The sequence below is a fragment of the Eucyclogobius newberryi genome, unplaced genomic scaffold, assembly GCF_026437365.1.
Source record: "Eucyclogobius newberryi isolate DKJ021-1_F unplaced genomic scaffold, fEucNew1.0.hap1 SCAF_5, whole genome shotgun sequence".
In the NCBI taxonomy this organism is placed as follows: Eukaryota; Metazoa; Chordata; class Actinopteri; order Gobiiformes; family Gobiidae; genus Eucyclogobius; species Eucyclogobius newberryi.
The window spans coordinates 18,893,841-18,917,837 of record NW_027316167.1 but is presented as its reverse complement, the minus strand read 5'-3'; the positions used below and the strand labels follow the sequence as shown (position 1 = coordinate 18,917,837).

The following is a 23,997-nucleotide window of genomic DNA, read 5'->3' as shown; positions in this document are numbered from 1 at the left end:
GGAAGGGCTGCTAATCAGATCTGAGCATAATGAATTGATTTAATTAACAGGGGAATCCGAGGCTCGGTGGAAACTGCGCACATTTATTCAGCAGCAGCAGCAGCAGCAGCAGCCGCAGCAGTAGCACAGGCAGAGCAGGACGAAAGAGGGAAGGAGACGCACGCTTTTAGCACTTGTCACATTTGCAATTGGATTTGTTGTGAGCGCAGTTGGCTGTTCGGGAGCAAATGAGAACCAGAGAGAGCCGGCGAATTAACTGCGAGACAGTCGTTTTGAGTCTGTTGCGTCCGCGCGCCGCCGACACTGTTGTAGCTCCATTTAAAACATCGCTTTACATTGTTTTGCCTTTTTCTTTTCCCCCACTCGCATGGAACTGACCAAGAGCCATCATCACCACCACCACCACCACCACCACCACCATCCCCAGCAGCAGCAGCAGCAGCAGCAGCAGCAGAAGAGGCAGAAGAGGCAGAGGCAGCAGCGCGGTTTTACGGCTGTGTTTTTGACTCCTCCAGGGTCCGCTCCGTGGCGTGCGTCGCTCTAGATCCATCGCATATGCATCACTGTTGATAGTAAGAAGAAGAAAAAAGACGTGCAGACGCCAGAGGTTGACATATTTTTGCGCGCCTCGGTGTTTTGGTCGCCCGGTCGAGGCGTAGTCTAGGAGTCCGCCAGCCGCGCGCGTTCCAAAGCCGTCCCCAGGAGCAGCGCAGAGCGGAGCGAGCGGCGCCGCTTGCTGGAGCCCAGGACCACGGATCGCCCGGGGAAGGACTCCTCGTTCCTCAGGACGATGGTGCTGGACAAGGAAGAGGGTGAGTAACGCGCCCTGGCACCGGACACGGCACCGGACACGTGGAGGAGGCGCGCTCACATTTTTTTTCCCCCCCGCACATTTTAAGGTATTTTGGGGGGTGCGCGCGAGTCTCTCACGTGAGTTTTGGGGGACTCTGTGGCGCGTGTGTTTTCTGCGTCTTTTGCAAAGTTCACGGGCAGCTTGGGGAGAGAGGACGGCACTGCTTTTAAGTTGATTGCAAATTATGGGCAGCGCAAGGACCGTTTGCCTCAGTCCCATCACTCCCCCCGTCTATCCAAATAGGCCTACTTGTATTACTTATTATCTCTCGCGATGTATTTAGGTTAATGGGCGAGGCAATCTAATTAATTGTAATTTAAATCAAACTCGCCACTAATGACGTCCCATTTTGGATTAGGCTGATGTGGAGTTGTGCAGTGCGTTTAGCGGGTCGTGTGTGTGCATTATGGAATATTTAATATTCAAATGGAGAGGCTCTACACCGCTAAAAGGCTCTGAATTACAGTCATTCTCCTTTTCTAACACTTTTCCTGCGAGCCTGCTGTTACACTGAAATCTAGACCACCTGCTGCCACGCACTGTGACAACCTCCATAAGCATAAAAGCCATATATTTTTTTTGCCTCCTTTTAAGGAAAGACATTTTAGGCAGGGGTGTATTTTTTCCCAAACTAAAATGTGCACTTATGGCTAGTGTTTGACATTTAATAACTAGCATGTCTCAATAGAGCGTCCTTTCCAACTACACATCTAATAGCCATGCAAGATTTGTGGTACAGACATAAATTGGCATGTCTGTGCTGCTAATGTATCCAAATTAACTCAACTGTAAATGCTCTTCTCTTTCAGATGTCTGTCTGGCTCTAAGTTACCCATATGATTCATGATTCAGATTGCTTTTAACAGTTATTGGCCAAGCAATATGGTAAATGTACAAGGTGATGCAAATGGCATTAGCGGGAGGGGATGCACAGGAGCATGTAATGCAGTCAATACTACATTAACTACTGATGCCCAATTACAGAACCAGGGAGAGTGGCTTTTAGGAGCATTAGGACTTGCAGAAAAGCTTAGATCACCTGCTGCTCATTGCCTAAAAGCCTAACCCTTTAGTGGCTGGTCTCTAGCGCAACAGTACAGCTTGGATCCTGTCTTTTCCTCCACTCTGCTCCTCTTAGTGTTTATTGGTACTAAAGTTATAGTCTTGTCAATTCAAGGCTTCTGGTCTAATGTATCCACTTAGTGCATTCACAAATACGGCAGGGAAAGGTGTAGCTCACTGTTTTAGTTGGTCACTGCACAATTTCTGTTATCTTTCCAGATGTGTTATTGTTACATTATTATACCATTAATTATACAGTTGTTGTTGGTGTTGCTGCTGCGATCACTTGAAGGTTACTGAGACAATTGGTATTGATATTGATGCCATGTGGCTGGTTTGACGCAAATAATAAACCTAAAGATAAAGTTTCTATCACAGCTTAATTATACTTTGCACTTTCCAAAAGAGCATCTCAAAGTAAAGTAGACTATCTTGCAATTTCGTGCGTCCCCGCTTTCTTTTTTTACTCCCAACTCTCATTCACCAAAACAATCAGTGTCTTCAATCTATTTTATGAAATACTTTAATGACTCGTTTCAGAAGTCAACGTTCACATTTCCTTTTTTATGTCTTTCCCTGAACACAGAGGAGGAAATGGTCTCAGCGAGTGAAAAAATCCCCAAGCTACTGATAAATTTGGAGTTACCTTTGCTTGTTAATTTATGACCCTGTTATCTTCCTGTCCAGTAAAATTTGTACATTCATAAAACATGGGATTGAAAAGCACCGCCTCAAATGAATGCAGACGCTGATCTGTCGCCTGTGTAATAAAACTTGTGCTCTGGGCTGCGATTTTTATTTTGAAATAATAGGAATTGCTTCATTCTTTACCGCCGTTACCATGGTAATACTATCTCGTAGCGACGTTATATTGATTTAGAAAGTGGACAGTAATATTTCTTTTCAGTTATTTGGTTTCTGAAGGTTGATTTGTAATTTCCAGTTGGAGATTACTTTTGTATGTTCCTTAAGTCCGTTCGCATTTCTGAAGGAATGCAATTTGGTCTCCTCTATTTGCTATTTTTCTTAGCTTATTGCTTTGCTCTTACCGCAAAATTAAACTTGCCTATTTCAAATATTGAAATTACGTCTGGTTTTTTGTGCTCTAGGCTCTAGCAATATTACAAACCACATTGCTTCATTTGATGTTCCAAATGTCACTGGAGTTTTATTTTAGACCTCTGCTGCAGCTGTTTGCTCCTGTTTTGGTTATTGAGGAAGCTCGGTTCAAAAGTTTGATTTACTCTGTATCTAAATAGGCCTACATTAGGGGGAGATCTTTTAGGTAATAATGAAAAACAAATAAAGAAATAAAGTGCAATTCAAAGGTTTTACCGAGGTGTGCCAATTTCAAAATGGCAAGTTTATTCTTTGATCAAATTCAACAAAAAGTCAAAAGGGAAAAAAATCAATTGGTGTGAATCCAGATAAAGTTGAGATGCAGTAATTTGTGTATTATTTTCAAAGTGAATGACAAAAAATTCTAACTTCAAAACAGAGCACATAATAAGTATTAGTACCGTATATTTTTCTCTTTTTCCTCTCTTTTTCAGCATTTCTAAAAACACATTTAAACATGTACTAGTGAGAGACATTGTTTACCTCCTGAGTGTCCACATCCTCTTGAAATTACAATTATGAAATTGTAGCCGTACTAAAAGTCTCTTGCACATTGATGCAGTTATCCACATCATTGTATTAGGGCTGTTCTCATGCTTCCCTTTCTTCCCCAAAATGAGCTCAAAATCCCATTTTCACATGTCGAGTAGTGTGTGTTTAATTCCATCTAATCTGATCGTACAAATGCACAATTTTCACCAGAGACAATTTTGTCTGTCACCGCTAAACCCTCAGATCCCTATCAGCGCTCATCGTTTTACATCTGTTAGTGCCAAGACGTGTGGAGCCTATCATTTAGCATATTCTCTGTCAGATTCAAAGGCTCTGAATAGAGACTTAACAGACACGTGTTAGCAGCCGCGCTCCCGTGTTCTATATGTAAATGGTGTGGTGCACAAACCTACTTATGCACTCACGACATAAGACCGTCTCTGTAGTAGCCTGAAGTCTCATGCCCCTTGTGTCATTACACATTTAGTGCACAGCCTGATCCATTTTGAAGAGAACGCTTTAAAACTAATGTTGATATTATGTGATTCTTTTGTATCATTTCAGCCTCGTAAAAAATAATCAGATCCAGTAAATGACAGATTGCACGTGTCACGTTGAGAATCATTAGAGGTAATAACAAAACCTAAACAACCCTTACACGGCCACTTATGCAACATTTTCCGTAAATATTAACTTGTGTCCACTGATGTTTGCTTAGGGAGAAATATAACTTGTCTTGCCAAATAGTTGTGCAACACTAAGTCAGTCGTTGACGCTGGGCTGAAGAGAATTAAGGATAATTGCTGGTTATATCATTGAATATATTTGTGTGTTTTGGCCTTGTTAAAGATCCATATTTAGCACCATTTCATTCTCTCTTTATTTTCTTCCCGTGGATGCAGAGAGAATCTGTCACCTACAGGTGAGTTAGTGTCAACATGGCATCATCTAACTTTAAGTGTGTAACGGACTGTGGCTAAACAAATTGAGTGACATCTTGCTTGTGAATCTTTGATTTAGTCTTGTGAAGTCCCAAACATGAACTTATTTTTATGAATGTTCTGGTCGATGCATCCAGAAGAGGCACTGTTGTTCTTATAGATTACGTTGATGTATTTAGATCAGGGAAGAGACATACGCATTCATCCTAAAAAGTGTGATGATTTTTTTTTTATTTTTAGCACCATAAATATAGTCTTTTTGTTGTTGTTACCTGAACTCTTAAGTGGCAGCATTATTATTATTTCTCTTATTTCAGAGTCTTCATTGTACTGTGGGTAGATGGAGGAATATGACCTGTAGGGGCTGCTACTGAGTTCAGTCTGTGACGTGATAATAGAGGAAAGCCTACCACAGTATGTTCATAATAATCAAAGGGCAGGTGCTCTATTCTCCACTGGCATTTCCCTTTGCTGTTAGTGAACAGAAAGGACGTACCTGTATACATGTTTTCACGTGAGTAAAAATCACCTTACAACAAAACTGGTTGACCTTCACTAAATCACATTTACAGTAAGCATGTGTATTTATGAAACAAGAAACAAAATGTGCAAAATAATTCACACGCTCGCTCTGAAGTCAGAATAACTGTAGCTACCGGTTGTCCCATTTTATTACTATTCGTTCATTTGTTTCATTTCTAAATTGTCTAAAGCCCTTTAATTGAAATTGTTAATCTGAATGACTCTTGAGGCTTCAGACTTTTACATAATGACATGAAAGGTATTCTGGACTCATTAAGAACAAGCTATAATATCTTTCCTTTCTTATCCCCATCTTCTATTTCTCGGCAGTGATGATGATCATTATGATTATTTCTTCATCTGAGAACAAAATGTTACGTAATGTGATCATCCAGTCGTAAGTGGTAAATTGTTGTTCATCAATGTTTTAATGAATATATTAAAACACTGAAAGGTTCTATGGGGATCAACCAATATGTTTACATGCACTATGATTTGTATGCTACAAACATGACGTTTTATGAATATATACAACAAATACATGATGGATAAAAGGGAATATTGCACCTAGTTGACTTTTGATAAAGGCCACACTGGGAAAAAAAACTATATTGATATTATTGTGATTTGAATGAATTTAAATTCAGTTACAAAGTTTGGTTTCCCAAACGCAAAGGCAATAGTTAAACAAAATGCAATCTATAAGTTGGTAAATTGAACTACATCATCATTAACTTTACAAAACGTCCCCAAATCCCAAAAGTCCCAAATCTGTGTGCAGCAAACTCACCTTCCTGATGATTGGTCCCATCAGGAGTGGGAGTGGGTGCTGAATGACATTAGAGGCCCATGCTGTCAAATAACTCTCCCCCTGTGGAGAATTTGCATTATTCAAGATTAAAGAGCTTCACACAGTGCACAGTGCTCTGCTGTTCCTTCTTCTGCCCCTCCATTTCCACACACTAAGGACCTTGAATGGCACACCTGTCTCCTGGCATATCCTTTTGAAATAATAAGTGCGCAGTAATTGCCCGAGAGTGGGGGGATTTTAGTACATCACTTCCTGACCTCATGAGTGACAGAAACTTTCGAGGGCTACCATTTATTTCTCTTCAAATGCATTTTTAATGTGAACATAAAAGTGTTTGCGCATTACTCTGTTCCGGATGGTGCGGAAAGTGGCTGTGACAGGTCTAATGGTTCAATTTTTTTATTGTCAGGAATCAAGAAGAAGTGCCAGATAAGATTGCTTTGACTGTAAAAGTTTAGGAAAAGATGGATTTTTGCTATGTCTTAGATGAAAGATCCACTTACCTTCATGGGCTATTGACAGTTGGCACTTAAGACAAAATAGTACAATGGCAGGTTACAGGACCAGTCTGAAACTATGCTTGCTTTTGATTAGTTGGAGGTACCAATTCTATTTACTCGACTGAAAAGTTTATGGTCTGGTCCCTTAAAGCTGGGTACCCGATCTTCAAACGGAAAAGGGTGGAAGTAGGTATCTAAATGTGTCTAACTTGTCTCTAGCACTCAAAACCCCTTTGGAATCACACATTCATTTTCAGATGACTACACAGCTTTAGAACAGCTTTTTCAGACAACAAAGTGAGGTCGGGGTGGACCACCCAAGCGCAGCCAATCAGAGCGCTGCATTTGGCTCTTACTTCCTGGTTGACAAGAAAAACAATACTTTATTATTAGCTGCAGACAGTGCACAGGTCTAATTTGGTCACAAAGTGCTGCTTTTACAAGAAACACACAAAGTTCCCTCGTTCATAAAAAAGTCAGGTACCCCAGGTTTAAGTTTTGCAGGTGAAAAGCAGCGGCCCAGTTTCGTATTCAAATTATTGTTCATATATAATTCACTTATACAACACGTTGGACATTTAACCTTGTGCTGGGCCTAACCATCAACACGGTTAATGATCATGTAGATTCTTACACACAACACTCTGATAACGCTCTTTACATAAGCAGCTAACTTTATGAGCATACCGTTTTGCTTTTAGCTTAATTTCATTAGCATGACCTTGCACTATAAAAGCATGAATTGTTAAGTTTGTTTTCCCCTTCCATTTCATTACAGCAGGTCCTCATCTCTCCATTTGAATTCATACTTTTCCCTCCATTGACACCTTACCTTGCAGAGCTCTAATCCCAGCCCACAACTGAGAACCCAAGCGTTGGAACAAGTCTCCGTCTGTAATAATTTGGAAAACTCAGCCAGTTTTCATGTCTCACAAAAAAGCGGCAATGGATTTAATTAGAAAGCTGTTGCATATCTCTGTGATACATTTCTTTTAATTAACCCCATGTGAATAAATTAAAAATAATAGGGGCTGAAAAGTGTGGAAAAACACCCTAATGAAGTTTGGCGTTAATTGGGATAGTGTCTGGGAGCCAAACCACAGCGAGAGGGGAGAACACCGGGTGCCCACAATTCACTCCTGTATTAGAAAAAAGTGCCCAGGGCTTGGTGCTGACTTCAAGTGTAAGCAATGCACCTCTGACGTGATGGAAATGACTGAGGGCTGCTAGAAAAGGCAACGCTGTTCTACTGAGACTCCCTATATGCCCATGTTGCGCTTGAAGCTGAGCCAGTGTTATTGCAGGCCCTAATACGGCCGACTCATTTGGAGCGGATCAGCAGTAATTATGGAAGGGAAAGTGGCTGCCTACCGACTGTGGGGGTCAGGACACTTGTAACATGTGAAAAGAGCAATTATTCCAGGAGACAAAACCCTCCCTTATCCCTGCACAGTGCCAGGGGTCAATGCGAAGGAATGGGCCGGCCAGCGTTTCACCGGGGCTTATTAGCCGCTGCAAGCTGCAAAAACTTTGGGAGAGAGTGCATCTTGTTAATGAGTGCTAGTGGTCCCCCTCCTCGTCGTGCACACCAGCGCAGCCGGCTCTCGCACTCTGATTGTGGGTGTTAATTATGTCATAATCAGAGCTGGAGTATGGGCCCAGAATCACCTAACAGACCACGCCATTCATGCACAGCCATCTGGAAATGTAACACTACAGCGACAGAGGGCTCTTACAGAAATATAGCAAACATATTCTAAAATTTTAGCCTAACCCCTCAAATTATTCTTTCACAATCTTTGCCACTTTTCTTTTGTTTTTACATTCAATATTTTTTGTTCGCATCATTTCATCATTCATCATTTTTTACGTCCATCCATCCATCCATCGTGTGCACAATTTTGTGAGATCCCAACTTACTTAAATATGAATTGGAAATAAACAATATCTTTGGCTGTTGTTGACTTGAATGTGAGGTTTTGATCAACATTTAGAATAACCTCATCAGCTCCAGGTCTTATTACAACCAGATGTCTGATATTTTGTGGTTGGACTCAGATACAGCGATGACGGACGGTGAGTGACAGGGCTTGATTCATGTAAGACATCTGCATCAGGTCCGATTAACATTTGTGTGCAGAAACCTTCACCCGGGAAGACATTTTATTTGAAACTGCCATATAAACAAGCTGTAAAGTCAAAAATCAAAGGTTCAAATTGTAGTGTTGAAACGAGATATGAACTGCTAAAATAGCTGGTTTGAACCTGGCCTCTGGTGCATACTTTAGTTGTGTCATTGTGGCCTCTTATGTTTACAGCTTTATTTTAGTCTCCACATGCTGTATGTCACTGGTTTCAATAGAACTGACACCTGGCCTAACATATATGTCAAATCACATCCATTTACATAAGAATAGGAAAGATCTGGTTTTCTCAATCTATTTTTGTTACTTACCAGAGTGGTTGTTTGCTCCGAGCAGCCTTCTGTCCACATGTGTCAGGGTGAGCTTCAGGATCACCTTACTACCAGTCAATGTCACTCCAGGCCATTGGGGCTTTTAGTTCATCATGATACTTTAAGTAAAACAGAGGGTTTGGCCTTAGTGTGGTATATAGCAATTTGACAGATGGCAAAAGTAATGCCTTTTATTTGAATGCCTACACTTGAGACAGATAGGGCAAAGGTAAATACTTTATTTGTACATCCCAGAACATTATTCTATTCTATTTTCTTGTTAAAAAAACTTTTAACAAAACAAAGTTTTCACTGAAATAAAATTGGCAGATATTTAATTCCTCACCAATTTCCAGTCAAATCTAGTTTACGGAAGTTTTTTTTTTTTAAATATATATTTGTTTTTATGCGATACCACAACAAAAATAAGCAAGACATTTAAACTGCCTTAAACCATTTTTCAGATTTGAATTTCCCAAATATCTTTTTTGGGGGGAGGGTCCGCTGCTTGTCTCCTTGTAAAGGTCTTTCCTTTGCCTGGAAAGTTCCACAGCATGGCATTAAAGGCAAGAACATCTCCATAGGGATGAGCAGGTAAATAGTTACATAGTGCAGCTTTAAAACAATGTAGGCATTATAATACATATCTTAAGTAGAAAAGACATTTTATATTGAATTCAAATGTTCTTGGAAAACCTATTGGACACATTTGTAGATGCTTTTCTCTACTCTTAAACACTTCCCTGAGTGCTCCAGAATGTGTTTGCTTTTAATCCTTTAAGATCAAAAAGGTTTGCAGCGAAGTCGTGTGAAGTTTGATAGCTGTAAAGATGGAAGTCTAAATGGGGCTGCACAAAAAGTGGATGCTATCTCTATAATGGGAACTACATGCTCTGACAGACTCCTTGGTCAGAGCAGAACTGTACATATTCTGGGTGATAGCATCTGAGAGAATGTTGATGGATCGAGAAAGAGGGCGATGACAGCACTTTACACACTGGCGCTAATGGCAAATTAAATTCACTCTCACCAAGGATGTTTGGCAGGACAAGTGCTGTTTCCTTCACTTTGAGGGCTAAAATGTATAACCCCTGTTGGAAGCTGGACCGTGATGTGGACAGGACAGGTCTTTGGTGACATCCAATGACACTGGAAGGTCAGTGGCACTTGTATCTGTTAAATGGATCGGATTAAGTGGATGCTGCTTCCTTTTATAATGCGCTGCTTCTTTTTTGGAGCGAGGTGGCGAACACAAGAAGTCCTGTCTCACTCACACTGCGCTAAGAGCCGCTGACAGGTGCACTGAAATGTCTTTAGGCATTTGGGAATTGAAACTACATTTACCTACTTCTGCTTTTTGTTCAGCTGTTGCTCGAAATACTACTCTTGAATCTGTTTGCTCGCGGCAGCTTTGGTGGAAGACATCAAAACATGTTTGTTCCCCGCAATGACTACAGTTTTACTTCCTTGTTTATTGAGATGTTTCTTTCCAACAGTCAGGCCTGAAGGAGCAGGACATATGCAAGAAGAAATACATGTCAAACTAACAGCAAACACAATGCCTCTGCTGGACTGTAGTGTGTGTCATTTTAATGATGCTGAGCAGGGCTTTAAGGAGCGTGTGCCTCCAAACCGGCGCTGCTGTTATTCTGGGATAGGTTAAGCTTTGGCCTTTTCAAACTTGATGTAAAACACACACGTGATATGTTTAAGGAGCATGCAGTGACTGGTGGTCTTGACCAATTAGGAATGGTTCTCCGGAGGTGGAAGAGCGACCTTTTTGTATAATTAGTTCTCTTATTTAAAGCAAAGATTTTGAGTCCAATAACTAATTAGGTGTCATAAAAGGCAAATTAAAGGTTTTTGTGATCCCGGGAGAATCACAGCCACTTGTTTCCTTCTTTCCGTGCCAGCACTTGCCCGTACACATAGAGACACACATATAGCCCTCTTCTCTCTCTCCTCATTAAGAGTGTTTTTAGTTCTGTGGAAGGCTGTCAGCAGAGCACTGTTGGCATACCTGCAGAGAGCCCCCCTAACAAGCCATGAAATGCAGGTAGAGGAGTCTTTCCTTAGCCGCTGTGCCTTAAATTCGAGGCTTTTTACCTTCATTTACGCTCTACATTGGTATTTATAGCAGGTTTTGTGATCCTAATGTGCACAAGCTTCCAGGGGCCTGTTTTCAGGGCTAGAGGGTGAGCGAGCTGGAGGGCTGGCACAAACACTAATTGATAGCTCCCATCACACGCACCGCACCAATTAGCCTCTCCTTCTCGCTCCTGATAAAGAAATATGATTGCTTAACACCAGCAGAGTATGCACTGACATATAAAACAAAGCCATAAATTTGACTAACAAGCTCTGCAATTTCTTCCACTTCTTTCTTAACAGAGCAAAATGCTAATTATATAACATTATTGATATGCTGGACAAAAATATGGAAATCTGGATCCAATAAGGCACTCTGCTGGTCTGTTACAGTGTGTCAGGGAAAGTATGTTCTTGTGTTTGAAAGAAGTGCGGAGGATAGTGTAAGGTTTGTAGAAGTGACTGAAGTTGACAGGGCAAACAGAGAAAGTGCAGGTTTTTTTTACTGAAAAGACTGTAAAGCAGAGCTTTTCTAAAGCACTTTACTCACCCTATGATACAGCAACAAAGCAAAACACAGTTTTTAATAAACTAGCAATTGAATGTGAAATGGTGTTTATAGGAACTGGACAAAATGGAGACTGACTGTAATGTGTAGTGTGAGGTTACTGTAGTGGCATTTCAACTTATTATTCAGGATTACTTTCTGGCCAAAGCCCTTTTATAGATGCCCACACTCACTAAACATGGCGTCACCCCCTGCCATGCAAAGTGTCCAGTTAGTTGTATTTTCTTCAGAGTGAAAGAGAGGGAGAAATGTGTTTTGAAAGTAGAGTGGCAAGTGGCGTCCACTGTGTGTTCTTTTAGCCGGATCAATAGCTCAGTGTGTGAGAGAGTGTCTTAAGAGCTGTTGTCTTGTGCTTTCAGCTGTGGCAGACCTGTTAGTGCTTCAGAGGGGAGCGCTGCGCCCCAGCCTCTACCAGCAGTGGCCTGAGGGGGGCTTTTAGTCCAAACACAAATGTCAACCACACATAGACTATTAGTGTTTAGTGCAGTTATTAAATGGACTTTATTTGTCCTTTAGGAGGCTAAAAGGCGCACTTAAAGGGGACCTGTGTGACAGCAAAGCAATTTGCGAGTTTGGTAACTTAGGTTCGCTGGTTGCAGACACATGAGTACAGATAAGTGTAAAAAGAGGAATGCTGTAATGCAGGAGTGTGTGTGTGTGTGTGTGTGTGTGTGTTAGCTTGAGTGAGTCCCACCGTGAGTGCATGGAACACACTGAGTGTATGCTAAAAGGCACTTAGGCCATAACATATCTCACTGGGGTCTGGTAGCAGCGTTTTTGTGGTCAGAGGCTTTTTAAAAGGTTAATGTTAATCTATACCAAACAAAGCCCATGAGGAGCTTTTACAGCTGTGGACAGTTGAGTGAAATGGCTTTGATGAAATGGTAGGTAACTAATGTAGTGCACAGCAAGCTGTAAATATTACAGTAAGCAGAATACGCATTGTGCGCTTATCTTGTGTATACTCTCCACAGGCCCTTTAGAGGCTGGCTGCCACAGATCATGTAACTTTTGTATTACAGCATGTTGTAGTGGAACAGGTAAGTCAGGGCTGCAAGGTCCAATGTGACCCATGTGCCTATCTACATGGAAGAGTGTTTTCTTTAATGCATATGAAGCAGGCGAGGCGTTGCACTGTGGCCGTGAGCGAGCGCGGTCCGAGGTGCCTGAAGAAGCAATAGCTTATCAAAAAGAGAACATGAAAAGTCACTCGTGTTCCGTGGCCATAAATCACGCATGGCTGTTTGTCTCTTATCACTACAGGTGTGCCCATGCTCTCCGTCCAGCCCAAAGGGAAACAGAAGGGATGTGCAGGCTGCAATCGCAAGATTAAAGACCGCTACCTGCTCAAGGCCCTGGATAAATACTGGCACGAGGACTGCCTGAAATGTGCCTGCTGTGACTGCCGCCTGGGGGAGGTGGGCTCCACCCTGTACACCAAAGCCAACCTCATCCTGTGTCGCAGGGACTACCTGAGGTAACCACACTTAGCACTTAGCACAACCAGAGATATCACTATGTGGACATTTGACCCACTGCGGTTCTGTACGTTCTGGTTACCTTTACATGAGTGCTGTGCTTTTACTCTCAATAACTAATATAAAATGTTCTGATGTATTTCTAAAGCACAAACAAAAGTGTTTTTGGACTGTCGACTTGATGACAATAAAACCATCACACCATACATCATGCTGCTGCTGAATTGAGCTACAACTGTTCAAAATGTACAATACAAATGTCTCAATGGAGTCCGAAGCTGTTTGTCAGTTTTCAGCACAGCAGCCCTTCCATCAGCTGTTTCTAAGAAATCATTATGTGATTCATTTCTTTACAGAGCAAATGCATTTGCTGCGAAAGTATAGTCCAACTGTGAACCACTTCTATAGTTACCAAGACCACTGTTATTCAGTCCTGTATTGTTGCTCATACTAAGTACTTGGAACATGCAAGGCCATTAAGACCAACTGTACATTAGAGCAGAGGCTGCACTCCAGGCCATTACATGTTTGGATAATTCAATTCTGTTTTTCTGTATATTTCTGTCTTAACTTATGTGGGTGTTTACATGTACCTGTTTCAGTAGTAGAGAGGGACAGTTCTGTTTTGCTTCTGTAGTTTTTTTATGTTGCCCCCCCTTTCATTTGCCCCTGCCATCTGCTTGATAAATTAAACATGGCCATTTCCTGGGCGTTAAGTCACTTTTCCAATGAGATCTGAACATTTATCTAAGAGAGAAGTCCCTCGGGGACGACTTAGCGATGCCACTGCCCTAAGCCCCCGCACTCCAATAATTCGGACCCCCACCTTCCTTCTGCTCTCCCAGCTCTGTCTCTGCAGCTTCAACTTAATGTATTTGGCTGTCTCTAACTTTGCCCCTCAGGCATGTTGTTGTAAAACTAAATACAAGGTGATATATTTATTGAATTATATACATAAATTACTATGTTGTGTTGCACAAGAACTTTGAATTGTATCACTCAGGAAATAGCTAGTCCAAGCAACTAATAATTAGTATATTATTTCAAAAACTGGAATCCCTTTGTCACTTTAGAACATGCTCATCACATTAAATCTAGTCCAAACCGTGTATTACAGACCTGAGTGCAGATGATTTAACTTATGGATGTCCATGACATTTCACATCTCCCATCTCCCTGTGTGTGACCTAAAAGTAGTCGTATCGCACTTGAGAGGCGCTTAGGGACGTTGTGTTGAGCTGGCCATTACCATCCATCAGCTTCCACCCACAGTTAATGCTTTTAAGATGCAGTGAGAGGTCCACTCCGACCTAGTCCTGCACCCTGCAGGGCCACACGGAGCAGATGAGGTAATACTAAATGGGCAAATGACCACAAGAAAGCAAAAATGATGAAGCTAAGACTTTTACTTGGTGGAATATGTTCAGAACGAACTGCCACCCCAGCACCCCAAGCAATAAGTGTCAAACTAGAGCAGAGACGATTTCTACATTAGGACTGAGGGATGAAGGGGTCAGGGACAGAATGACGTCCATAATCAGAATTTATAATATCTAAAATAGGACTAAATAGAAGAGGCAGACAGCTTTGTGCTTCTGCGGTGGTCCCTACTGCCTAATGAAATCCATCCCACTCGCCTGCTCTTCAGCTTGCCACAAATGCAGCGCACTTAATGGCTCGAGATGCTTGAGATAAATTCTATTATAGAACAAATTAAAACCTTGCCCCACAAACAGAGAGGAGTAGGTGATGCAGTCGCCCTCCACGTCCGGATTTAGTTGTTTTTTTCTTCTTCTGTTGGACAGATAGGATCACCTGTGTGCAGTTTTGATTTTGTTTTATGGTTCTCTAGATATTAGATGTTTCAATTTGTTTAAGCTTAACAGGCACAAACTATAGATTATGCATGTATGTACATCAGTCACCATTCAGAATCAGGTCTGTCATGAAGACATACACAGAAAAAGGTTTTTTGAGGGGCAACAACATAGATATTTTACTGTACACATTTATATATAAAATCATGCCTTAGTAACCCAATCAAATTCAAGACATTAATTAACTAATAATGTTGAAAGCCAAGTTTAGAAAGACAACAATGAGTGAAAAACAAAATAAGAAATGGATGTTTGTGCCTTCCTGCGCCTGCCTTTCAGAAGCAAGGCTGTGCTATATTTAAGTGAAAAAGTTGCACTGTCTCCGCTCTTGGTCGGGCATAAGGGATCTAAATACTCTGGTTAGCACTTTCAAAAAGACACAACAGTTGGTGAAGGTCGAACCACTGGATGCATGCATTAACAGCTTAGCCTTTTATGAAATCTGACAAACCCACTGCATACGGAGACTCCTCAAAGAGCACAGAGAACAGGTAGAAAACTTCAAGAGGCGCAGCCCGCCCGATCTCAGCTGCTCCGTGCCACGTGATGCACCGGAGCGCTTTGAGGGTTTGAAGTCTGCAAAGCTCTGAGTTGAAAGAACTAAAGAAGACCATGGTTTCTCTAAAAACCCATTGTAATAACTCAATAACAGAAAGGGAGGAATACTTTATAGAGCTGCTTTCAGTGGCGCTTCAAAACAACCCGCACAATCCTCTCAAAGTCCATTGTAGATATGCCTTCGCCTGAATAATAAAAATGTACCAATACATGCATGGTGACTGAAATGATTTAGATTCCTTTTGTAAAATAAAGTCTCTAATGACAACTTTTGTGCCCAGTTATGCAAATGTTGTACCTTTTTTACTAGGTTAAAATGGATTAACTGCAAACCTTCAAAAGACAAATAAAACATACTGCATAAAGAGGTTGAAGAATCTTTAAGTCAAAGTACATCTGGTCAATATGATAATATATTAAGCCAGACGCAATCATTATTTCTGCCTGTTTTATTTGTTGCTTGTTATTTGAAAGATCAAAACATATTTCCTCCATTTTGACATTCTTGACAATAATATACTGTATATGTACCGGTACATGTACCTGTACATGTCCACCATGTACATGTACCGGTACATGTCCACCATGTACATGTACCTGTACATGTCCACCATGTACATGTACCTGTACATGTCCATGGTGTACATGTACCTGTACATGTCCACCATGTACATGTACCTGTACATGTCCACCATGTACATGTACCTGTACATGTCCACCATGTACATGTACCGGTACATGTCCATGGTGGACATGTACCGGTACATGTACATATACCGTATATTGTTGTGTGCTTCAAATAATTTAGAATCAGTCAACCAGTCACATGTTTTTTACACTTGACTTTGCAGTCAGAAAAACAATTTTCAGCCTTTGTGCCCAAAATAATAGCTGCAAAAAGCTTGGTTATATCCATACTTTTGTACTAGTGAGAAATGGTGGCGATGTTGATTTTGTTTCACTTTGGGTCAGAGAATATTGATTTCTTTAATCCTAATGGCCATGGAAATTGAAGTGCATGAGCCAGTGCACTCTCACAATACATGACATATGTCAGAACAATACCTGGGAATTCAGCACAAAATAACCCATTCAATCAAAGACGTCAACTAAATGAAATGAATTGGAGTTCTGTTTCTCTCCCTGCTTCTCTCTGAAGCCACTATGTCACACAGTGTTTTATATGAATGTGTTATGCTAAAAGTATTCTGATAAACTCAAACAGTACTCTTTATGTGGGGTTGGGCTGTTCAAAATGAGATGTGATGACTATGTGTACCACTGCTTTATCTCATCGTTGGTGGAGCCTTAATTCTGTCAATACCGTTGACTTATGCATAAATATGGTCTTTTAAATTGTACACTTTTGAGATGTGTTCTATTATATCAAATACTGTTTCAAATTAAACATAACGCATAAGTCCATAACAGTTGACAACTTATAACAATGATGTCGGATTAGAAAGACTCCTCATCAATGGTTTGTTTCAGTTATTTACATTTGAATAATTGTAGATATTTTGCTCCTTACACCTCCCATAGACCAAATAGATCAAACTTATTATTCTCACATAAATAATGTCAAAATAGCGTTAATATTACTTTGATAATAACAAAGCTGGTGGTCTGAGAGCTTGTTTAGATTCATTTCCAGCACAAGGAAAGGGATAAAGGCCAACTTGTACAAAAGTTATGATGCACGATACATTGGCACAACTTGTTATGGCAGCTCCACACTCTTAGTTCATCGTAAGTTTCCTTTAGCCGCATAGACTGTGACAGAGAAGATCGTAATGTCTTTGAACAGTTCTCTGCAGCTGTAATCTGCTCTTAGCACAAGGAGCCCAATTAAGCTGAACGCGGGTGCCACATTATAACCCGGGCGAATCCACCGTTGGCTAAAGAACTGTGTGAACGTCCCATTCGCCGGCACTTTGTTCATTCCACATTCATGTTTTAATAAAGACAGAACAAAGACCTCATCTCAGAGCCAAATGTGAGCCTCTGATATGAAAAACAGATAAATTAAATGAGGTCAAAACAGGTGAAGTGGGTGGGTTTATGATGTAAGGATCCTCTTACTATTTTAAACGCGAATAGGCAGAAACAAGGTGCAGAGAGCGCTTCATTGGCTGGACATTCAAAGTCACTGGCATGTTGTTTACAAAGCAGCTGCCATGTGGTTTTCGTCCTCCAAAAGAGTTGTTTCAGGAATTATTACAGAAATTACCCTTGACTTGTAGGCCTACTTACCTACTTCAATAAGAAAATAATACACTCACCAGTAATAACATGGAATCTGAACGTATCACACTAACAAAAAGCAATAAAATGTAACCGAAAGCATCCAGCTCCTGCCTGAGTAAAAACAAAGTGCATTACACTGAACTTTATTAGGTAGGGACAATCTATCATGTGTTGTGTTTAACTATTTTTCTCTTTTCTATCAAATTAAAGCTTTGTTTTTTCCCATACCAGTCTTTTGAAGCAACAAACACAAATCATCCAATTTTTATAACAACCCCTACCTCTTTGACAATGCGGTGTCTATGAGTAGTAAAGGTCATCCCCCTGGTAGATTTCTCTGGGCTGTATTAGGTCATGAGGGACACAGAGCTGAAAAGGGAAACCTAGCCACAGGTGTCGCACTCTGCTTGGGCTGAGGGCAGACATTAGTGAAAGAGCACGCTGGGTCTCCCCACCGAGTGTATTCACCAGCTGTATAGATCAAGTACACTCATGTCCACCTCCCAGCAGGTGTAATGGAGATGTAACAATCATCCAGGGAGCAGTGAGGCTGTAACAGGTGTGTGCATGTCACACTGAGCGAGAGCCTATGCTCTGATCACTTCAGCAACTAGAGGGAGCCACGAGTGCCCTTTAACGTGACCAGATATGGACACGAGAGAACCACTGGCCAGCAACCAGCAAAGTATACTTTAGGGATGAATGTAGAAGTAACTGTGTTTGAATATGGGATTCATTGCATTGACCAAGGGTGTGTTCACTCGTGTACAAACACCACATCCAAATTAGGAACAAACATGAATTAGATTTGGCGCTGGTTAAAGCCCAGTTTAGTCCTGATGTAGATTTGGTTTGTCCTGTTCTAGTCTTGGTTTAGTACTGGTTTAGTCGAGGCTTAGCTCTGGGATTAGTTCCAATTTAGTTGTGGTTTTGATGTGGTCTAAATGTGCGACTGAATCTAAATCTGGACTAAACCAGGACTAGAAGAGGACAAAGTCTACACCAGGACTACTCTGGGTTTAAACCAGAACTAGTGTAAACCGGTATGTTTTTTCTTGTGGTAAATTTGGATCGGCTAGATATTTATTAACTTATAAAATATTAGTGTAAATATACATATATAAATTGCACATACCGAGCGCAAACGTTGTCTATCAGTGATGTTTCTGTATATTGTATTTTGCTGTGGTAATAAGTAATCATTCATTCAAGAGAACACCAAAAGAATCGATTAGGTTACTGTAAAAAACAAAAGCTTGGCGTCATATACTTTCTTTAAATGCCCCTTTCCAGTGTAAATAGGTCTTTGTGTTGCGAGAGCTGGTTGGGTGGCAGGTGTCTAGTGCACGTGAACAGAAGTGTTTTATTATAACAGTAACTGGAGAACAGTGTGTGTGAATCTCTCTCATGGAACATAACAGCCCTGCCCCTGTGTCTCTGTCGCCTTGACTCCACTGGGCATGGACCCTAATTAGACGCAGAGCTGCTGGATAGACGCTTTTCTTTAACAAGGTGAAATACAACTGAATGGGACAGGCACAAACGAGGCACATAGCGGTACTGTGCAACTCTGTCTGAGCCCTACAAGTTTGGGGAACAAATTGTTTGGATGGCAAGAGCTGCTGGGTTAGGCCCATTTTGCAAAACAAGCTTGCTCTCAACATACTGTCTATGAAAATATATATAAATGTAAATGTAAAATTCAAATAATGTCAGCCACAAACAGAATGAAGCCATGATATGAATCTTGCTTTGTAACGCAGGAACCATTTGGACATTACATCATGATTACTGAGAGGCTAAATTAGATTACACCTGGTAGTTGGTGACGCATTTTAGGCCTGTTATGTTATGATGTTAGAAGCAAGAAAATTGGCGTGCATAAAGAGCAATTTTAAGTAGATCACAGCGTCTTCAAAACTCCCGTCTCCAGTGTGCAAAGTATCATAAATAGTGAAGGCTTTATATTGTAAACGAGACTAAAACACAAGATTATGACCCGACATGATTTGTGCAATTAATCCAATTTGGGATTTCAGTTATTGATTTATTCAATTGCAAAAAAGAAACACAAAAACAACAATGAATTAAGTATGACGTTTGTGCTGGTTCTGACTTGCAAAACTTGGAGCTTCTATGGTGGCTTTGAAAACAAAATGTGTATCAAAACATTATTAGTACATTATATTTCTGGTATAGAAGTAATTGAAATAATCAGGATTTCAATTATGAGCCTGATGATCATGACTTTTGCCATATTTATGCAGCCCTACTGTCAGAATTGCCATCATTTTTCATCTCGCTTTACACCTCCTGCATCGGCACTGATACATTCATTTATTTAAGTCACAAATGTGCAGTGATATTAAACTGACTGAATCAAAACTGGCTCACCTCTCTGTTGATCCAGACATGGCGCCGTCAAGTGGCTCTTTTTTCTACTGTAATCATTCTGCAGAGAGCGCCATGAACTCATCGCTTTTGCACAAATATCTCTGAATTTGCAGTGTTTTCAGACAAGCCTTTGAAGGAGCTTAAACCCATGTGATCATTATAATTAGGCCATTAGTGGAAAATTAAGCTCTGTGTCTTAAAAACCCATTAACAGTAATACCTACTACGTAAATATTGTGCTTCACTTGTGCGTTTTCCACGTTCCGCCATTGCTGCTTCTCACTCTATTTGTGTGTAGTCTTTCATGGCATGAAGGTAAGGGGAGCACAGAGGGTTAATCTGTGTGTGTCTGTGTCTTTCAGGCTCTTCGGTACAACAGGGAACTGTGCAGCCTGCAGTAAACTCATCCCCGCCTTTGAAATGGTGATGAGAGCCCGAGATAATGTTTACCATTTGGACTGTTTTGCCTGTCAGCTTTGTAACCAGAGGTAAGAAAGGAAATCCAACTTAAAAAAACTGTGCCTTGTCAGAAAATCGTAAACACAAAAATGTCCAATTGCTTTAATATTTGGATGAGGGTTCTCTGTGAAAACACATATTACTGTTTTGTGAAGGTTGTTGTAATTATTGACATCCATCTGCATCATCACGGACTGAAGTTTGGCCGTGTTTGAAACTGTTGAGTTGGTGTTAAATGAGCTCATGTTTTTAAGTGTCAGAGGAACTACAAAACACACTGTAAAAGTACAAGCCTACATGGGTGAAAAGGCACTTAGCTTGTACTAAATGCTATTACATTGGGGCTGGGCAGCATTAACTAAATTATATACCAATACTTTGCTCAATAACGATTATCAGATGATATTTCGAAATCGATCAAATTGTAAATGGTTGAGGTTTAAAGTAAATGAATAGATGACTGAAAATCGTCTTGTTTTTTGATGATTTACTTATTATAGATTCTATTTTCAAATGTTGCAAACCTTCAAAACACCAGTCTGTATGATATTATAAACAATAAAACGCTTGTAAAAACAGCGAAACATTAATTAAGCAAAGAAAATTAGCTTAAACTAACCAATGTAAATGTATATATTTTTGACCACTTTATTAAGTGCACTTCATTTACTGTTGCTGCTTTTAAGTCCAAAATGACTTAAATACTTACTCGATGTACTTTTCAAGGAGCTCTCTTTATGATGGTTTCCCCGCAGATCTTATTTATAAAGCTGCAAATGGACTTTTCCTTTCTATCATCTTTCCAAAACTGCCGGTTACATCTTTTTTGATAGTGTGAGAATCCCTGTATCAGCAATTTCTGAAAGACCAGGATACGACAAAGTCACACACTTCCTTTTGCCATTCTTGTTGAAACTTCAACACACACATTTTATGTCACTGAAGTATTTCACAAAGTATTGGAACGACTAAACCTAGTAAAGTGGACAGTAACCTCAGTTTACATGACTCAAGAACAATAAATAACAAATACATGTCAATCAATCAATATCAATGTGTTTATCCCTGAACTAAATTTAAACTCATTGAGCAGATTAAAATAGAAAAAATTATAATAATAATCAAAAACATTTAAAATAGAATGACTCGCTTCTGTGCAGCAGCCGGTGAGTTAGGGTCAGCAGGGTCAGCAGGGTCAGCAGGGTCAGCAGGGTCAGCAGGGTCAGCAGGGTCAGCAGGGTCAGCAGGGTAAGGCTAGTTAGATGTGTGTAACAGCTCTCAGGACAAAAGTGTCCCTGTTCTTCTTCGCTGTCAGTGTTCAAGGGGATATATGAATAAGTATTATATATCTACAGCAACTATATTGAATATTGAAACATTGAAATGTGTTTTTTTATACCTATTTGATTTGACTTTTTGTCACAATAACATTTATTATGAATCAAATGTGAACCTTATTGTATTATACTAGATACTCATTTGAACAAGTATCAATACTGAATACATTGCACGTGTTAGTATTGGTATCAAGTATCAAACATTTTCCTTTTTAGAAACTGACTTTTAAATGTTGGTTTCATGACAACACAACACTATCCGTGTTAATACTGCATTGTGTAAGGCCGACTAAGATGTGAAATACAGTGAATCTGACATAGCCAAATATTGCTTTTTGCCATTAATGCGGTGTCAGTAATGGGTGCAGCGGGGTGCACGGCTGTCAGGGGTGCTGTGACCCTGCTCTCTCACACGGCACAAGCCCATTAACCTTGTGTGGGCCACATCCAGTTTCCATAGTGAGCACCTGCTGTAAGAGAATCATGAGTCCTCTCCATCCAGACCACAAGCCAGGACTCGCTGTGCAGAGTCGTGCCGCGCTCGTCACTATTGCACCATTATTACACATCCAACACTCTCATATCTACACCCAGTTACATAATTACCTCCTTAATATTGGGTTTGAATGATTCTTCAGAACGACTAATTAATCCAGCAGCCATTTTTCATTTTACAGCAACAAATCTCACAAAAGCATCACATTGTTGTAGTTGTAACCCTAGTGTGACCAGGAATAGTCATTTCATTTCATTATTTCAGTAGATTAATGCCAAAAATGTAATATAAATGTGATTTCCCAAAGCCAACCAATGTATTCATTAAATATACTGGACTTGACATAAAATCCTGTGCAAAAGCAATAAGCAAATCACCAAATACTGTGTGGGAGATGATAAGCTTTGGTCATTACAGAGGGAAAGCAAAAATGAAACACGACAAAAAAAATTCGAAAAAATGTAGTCCAATCAAGATTTATTTTATTAAATCCTCATACATCTATAGATTTATATGTATTATATACATTGCAATTTTTATTGTTTGATTTTTACTTTATTTTTTACTTTACAAAAACAGAACAAACAGTTTCCTTAAAAACAAAAAATAAAAATAAAATGAAGGCACATGTCTGTTCCATTTAATTCAAAGTCTTCCAGTTCATCCATTTCCAAATTAAGTCAGAATGAGATGTATTTTTGTTTTGTTTGTTCAAAACTGCGCCGACAATCAAGGACTGTACTGGCATTATATTTGAAAAGTGAAAAATGGACATTTTAATCTCAAAAGCCATTTTTTGATCATGCATTTTTCTCTCAAAGGACAAAAAAATCAGCCCTGAAAGTATCAACACAAAACCTGACAATATTGTACTTAACAAGAGTTTGATGAATCATACTGACACATTTATTAATATCTAATTCAAACGAAATTTTCAGTAAGCTATAGTTCAATCAAAAACCAATTAAGATATCCCAAAATCCCCTCCGTATGTGTTTTTTTTTGTATCTTATATGTCAACAAGAAATTCAAACCAGCCTCTATCCATTTCAGCTTTATACATCCCAAATATGTGAAATGTAAATAAATTCAAGATTATTTCCTCTTCACCTGGAGCATCTCCCCTTAAATAATTCATGTATTTTGTGTTTTATAAAAAAGCACAATCTTTTGCACAACTAATAACCATTTCTCCGTTTTCTAATCATCTCTTTGTTTTTTGTGTGGACAGGTTTTGCGTGGGCGACAAGTTTTTCCTAAAGAACAACATGATTTTGTGTCAAATGGACTATGAGGAGGGCCAGCTGAACGGCAGCTTCGAGACGCAGGTGCAATAGTGGGACCGCACTTCCCTCCACACACTCGTTCTGCTGCACTTGGAATAGACAAGCGTTGGTTCTGCTTGCCTGCAATACTTTTGAAGAAGAGCCCTTTATCGGTCCCTGAGGACTCTGTTGTAAATGTTTTGGCCCCTCCCACAACCCAACACTGAGCAGTTACTAATTTCGATGTACAGTTGTGCCCGCTTTGCTGAGCACCGTATTGCTTGTATGTTTTTGTGAAGTTTGTTTAAGATTTGTTTTATTCTTTCTGACTAGGGTCACTGGAGGGTATGTACAGTCAGTTTTCTCTGTATATATAAACTGGAACTTTATTTTATGAAATGTAATGCAATTTTATTACTAGTGTGAATTAAAAGATTCTTAAATGTTCATAGTGAGTTTTTTTCTCTTGTACGCA

General features: G+C 40.1%; 2 protein-coding genes across 2 annotated transcripts in view; one reads left to right on the top strand and one right to left on the bottom strand.

The window, feature by feature from the left end:
* The window catches only part of rras2 (RAS related 2), a 316,645-nt gene that overhangs the window by 209,480 nt on the left and 83,168 nt on the right, over window positions 1-23,997 (bottom strand). The gene's annotated exons all lie outside the window — the stretch shown is intronic.
* lmo1 (LIM domain only 1) lies at window positions 587-23,969 on the top strand. The gene is made up of 4 exons (XM_072465184.1): window positions 587-812; window positions 12,675-12,888; window positions 20,328-20,453; window positions 23,489-23,969. The coding sequence occupies exons 1-4, from the start codon at window positions 791-793 to the stop codon at window positions 23,592-23,594; spliced, it is 468 nt and encodes a 155-aa protein (XP_072321285.1). The 5' UTR covers window positions 587-790; the 3' UTR covers window positions 23,595-23,969.

Coding starts and splice junctions, on each gene's coding strand:
- lmo1 (XM_072465184.1), top strand. CDS start 791: ATGGTGCTGGACAAGGAAGAGG. Junction 12,889..20,327: donor TGTCGCAGGGACTACCTGAG/GTAACCACACTT, acceptor TGTGTCTTTCAG/GCTCTTCGGTACAACAGGGA. Junction 20,454..23,488: donor TGTCAGCTTTGTAACCAGAG/GTAAGAAAGGAA, acceptor TTGTGTGGACAG/GTTTTGCGTGGGCGACAAGT.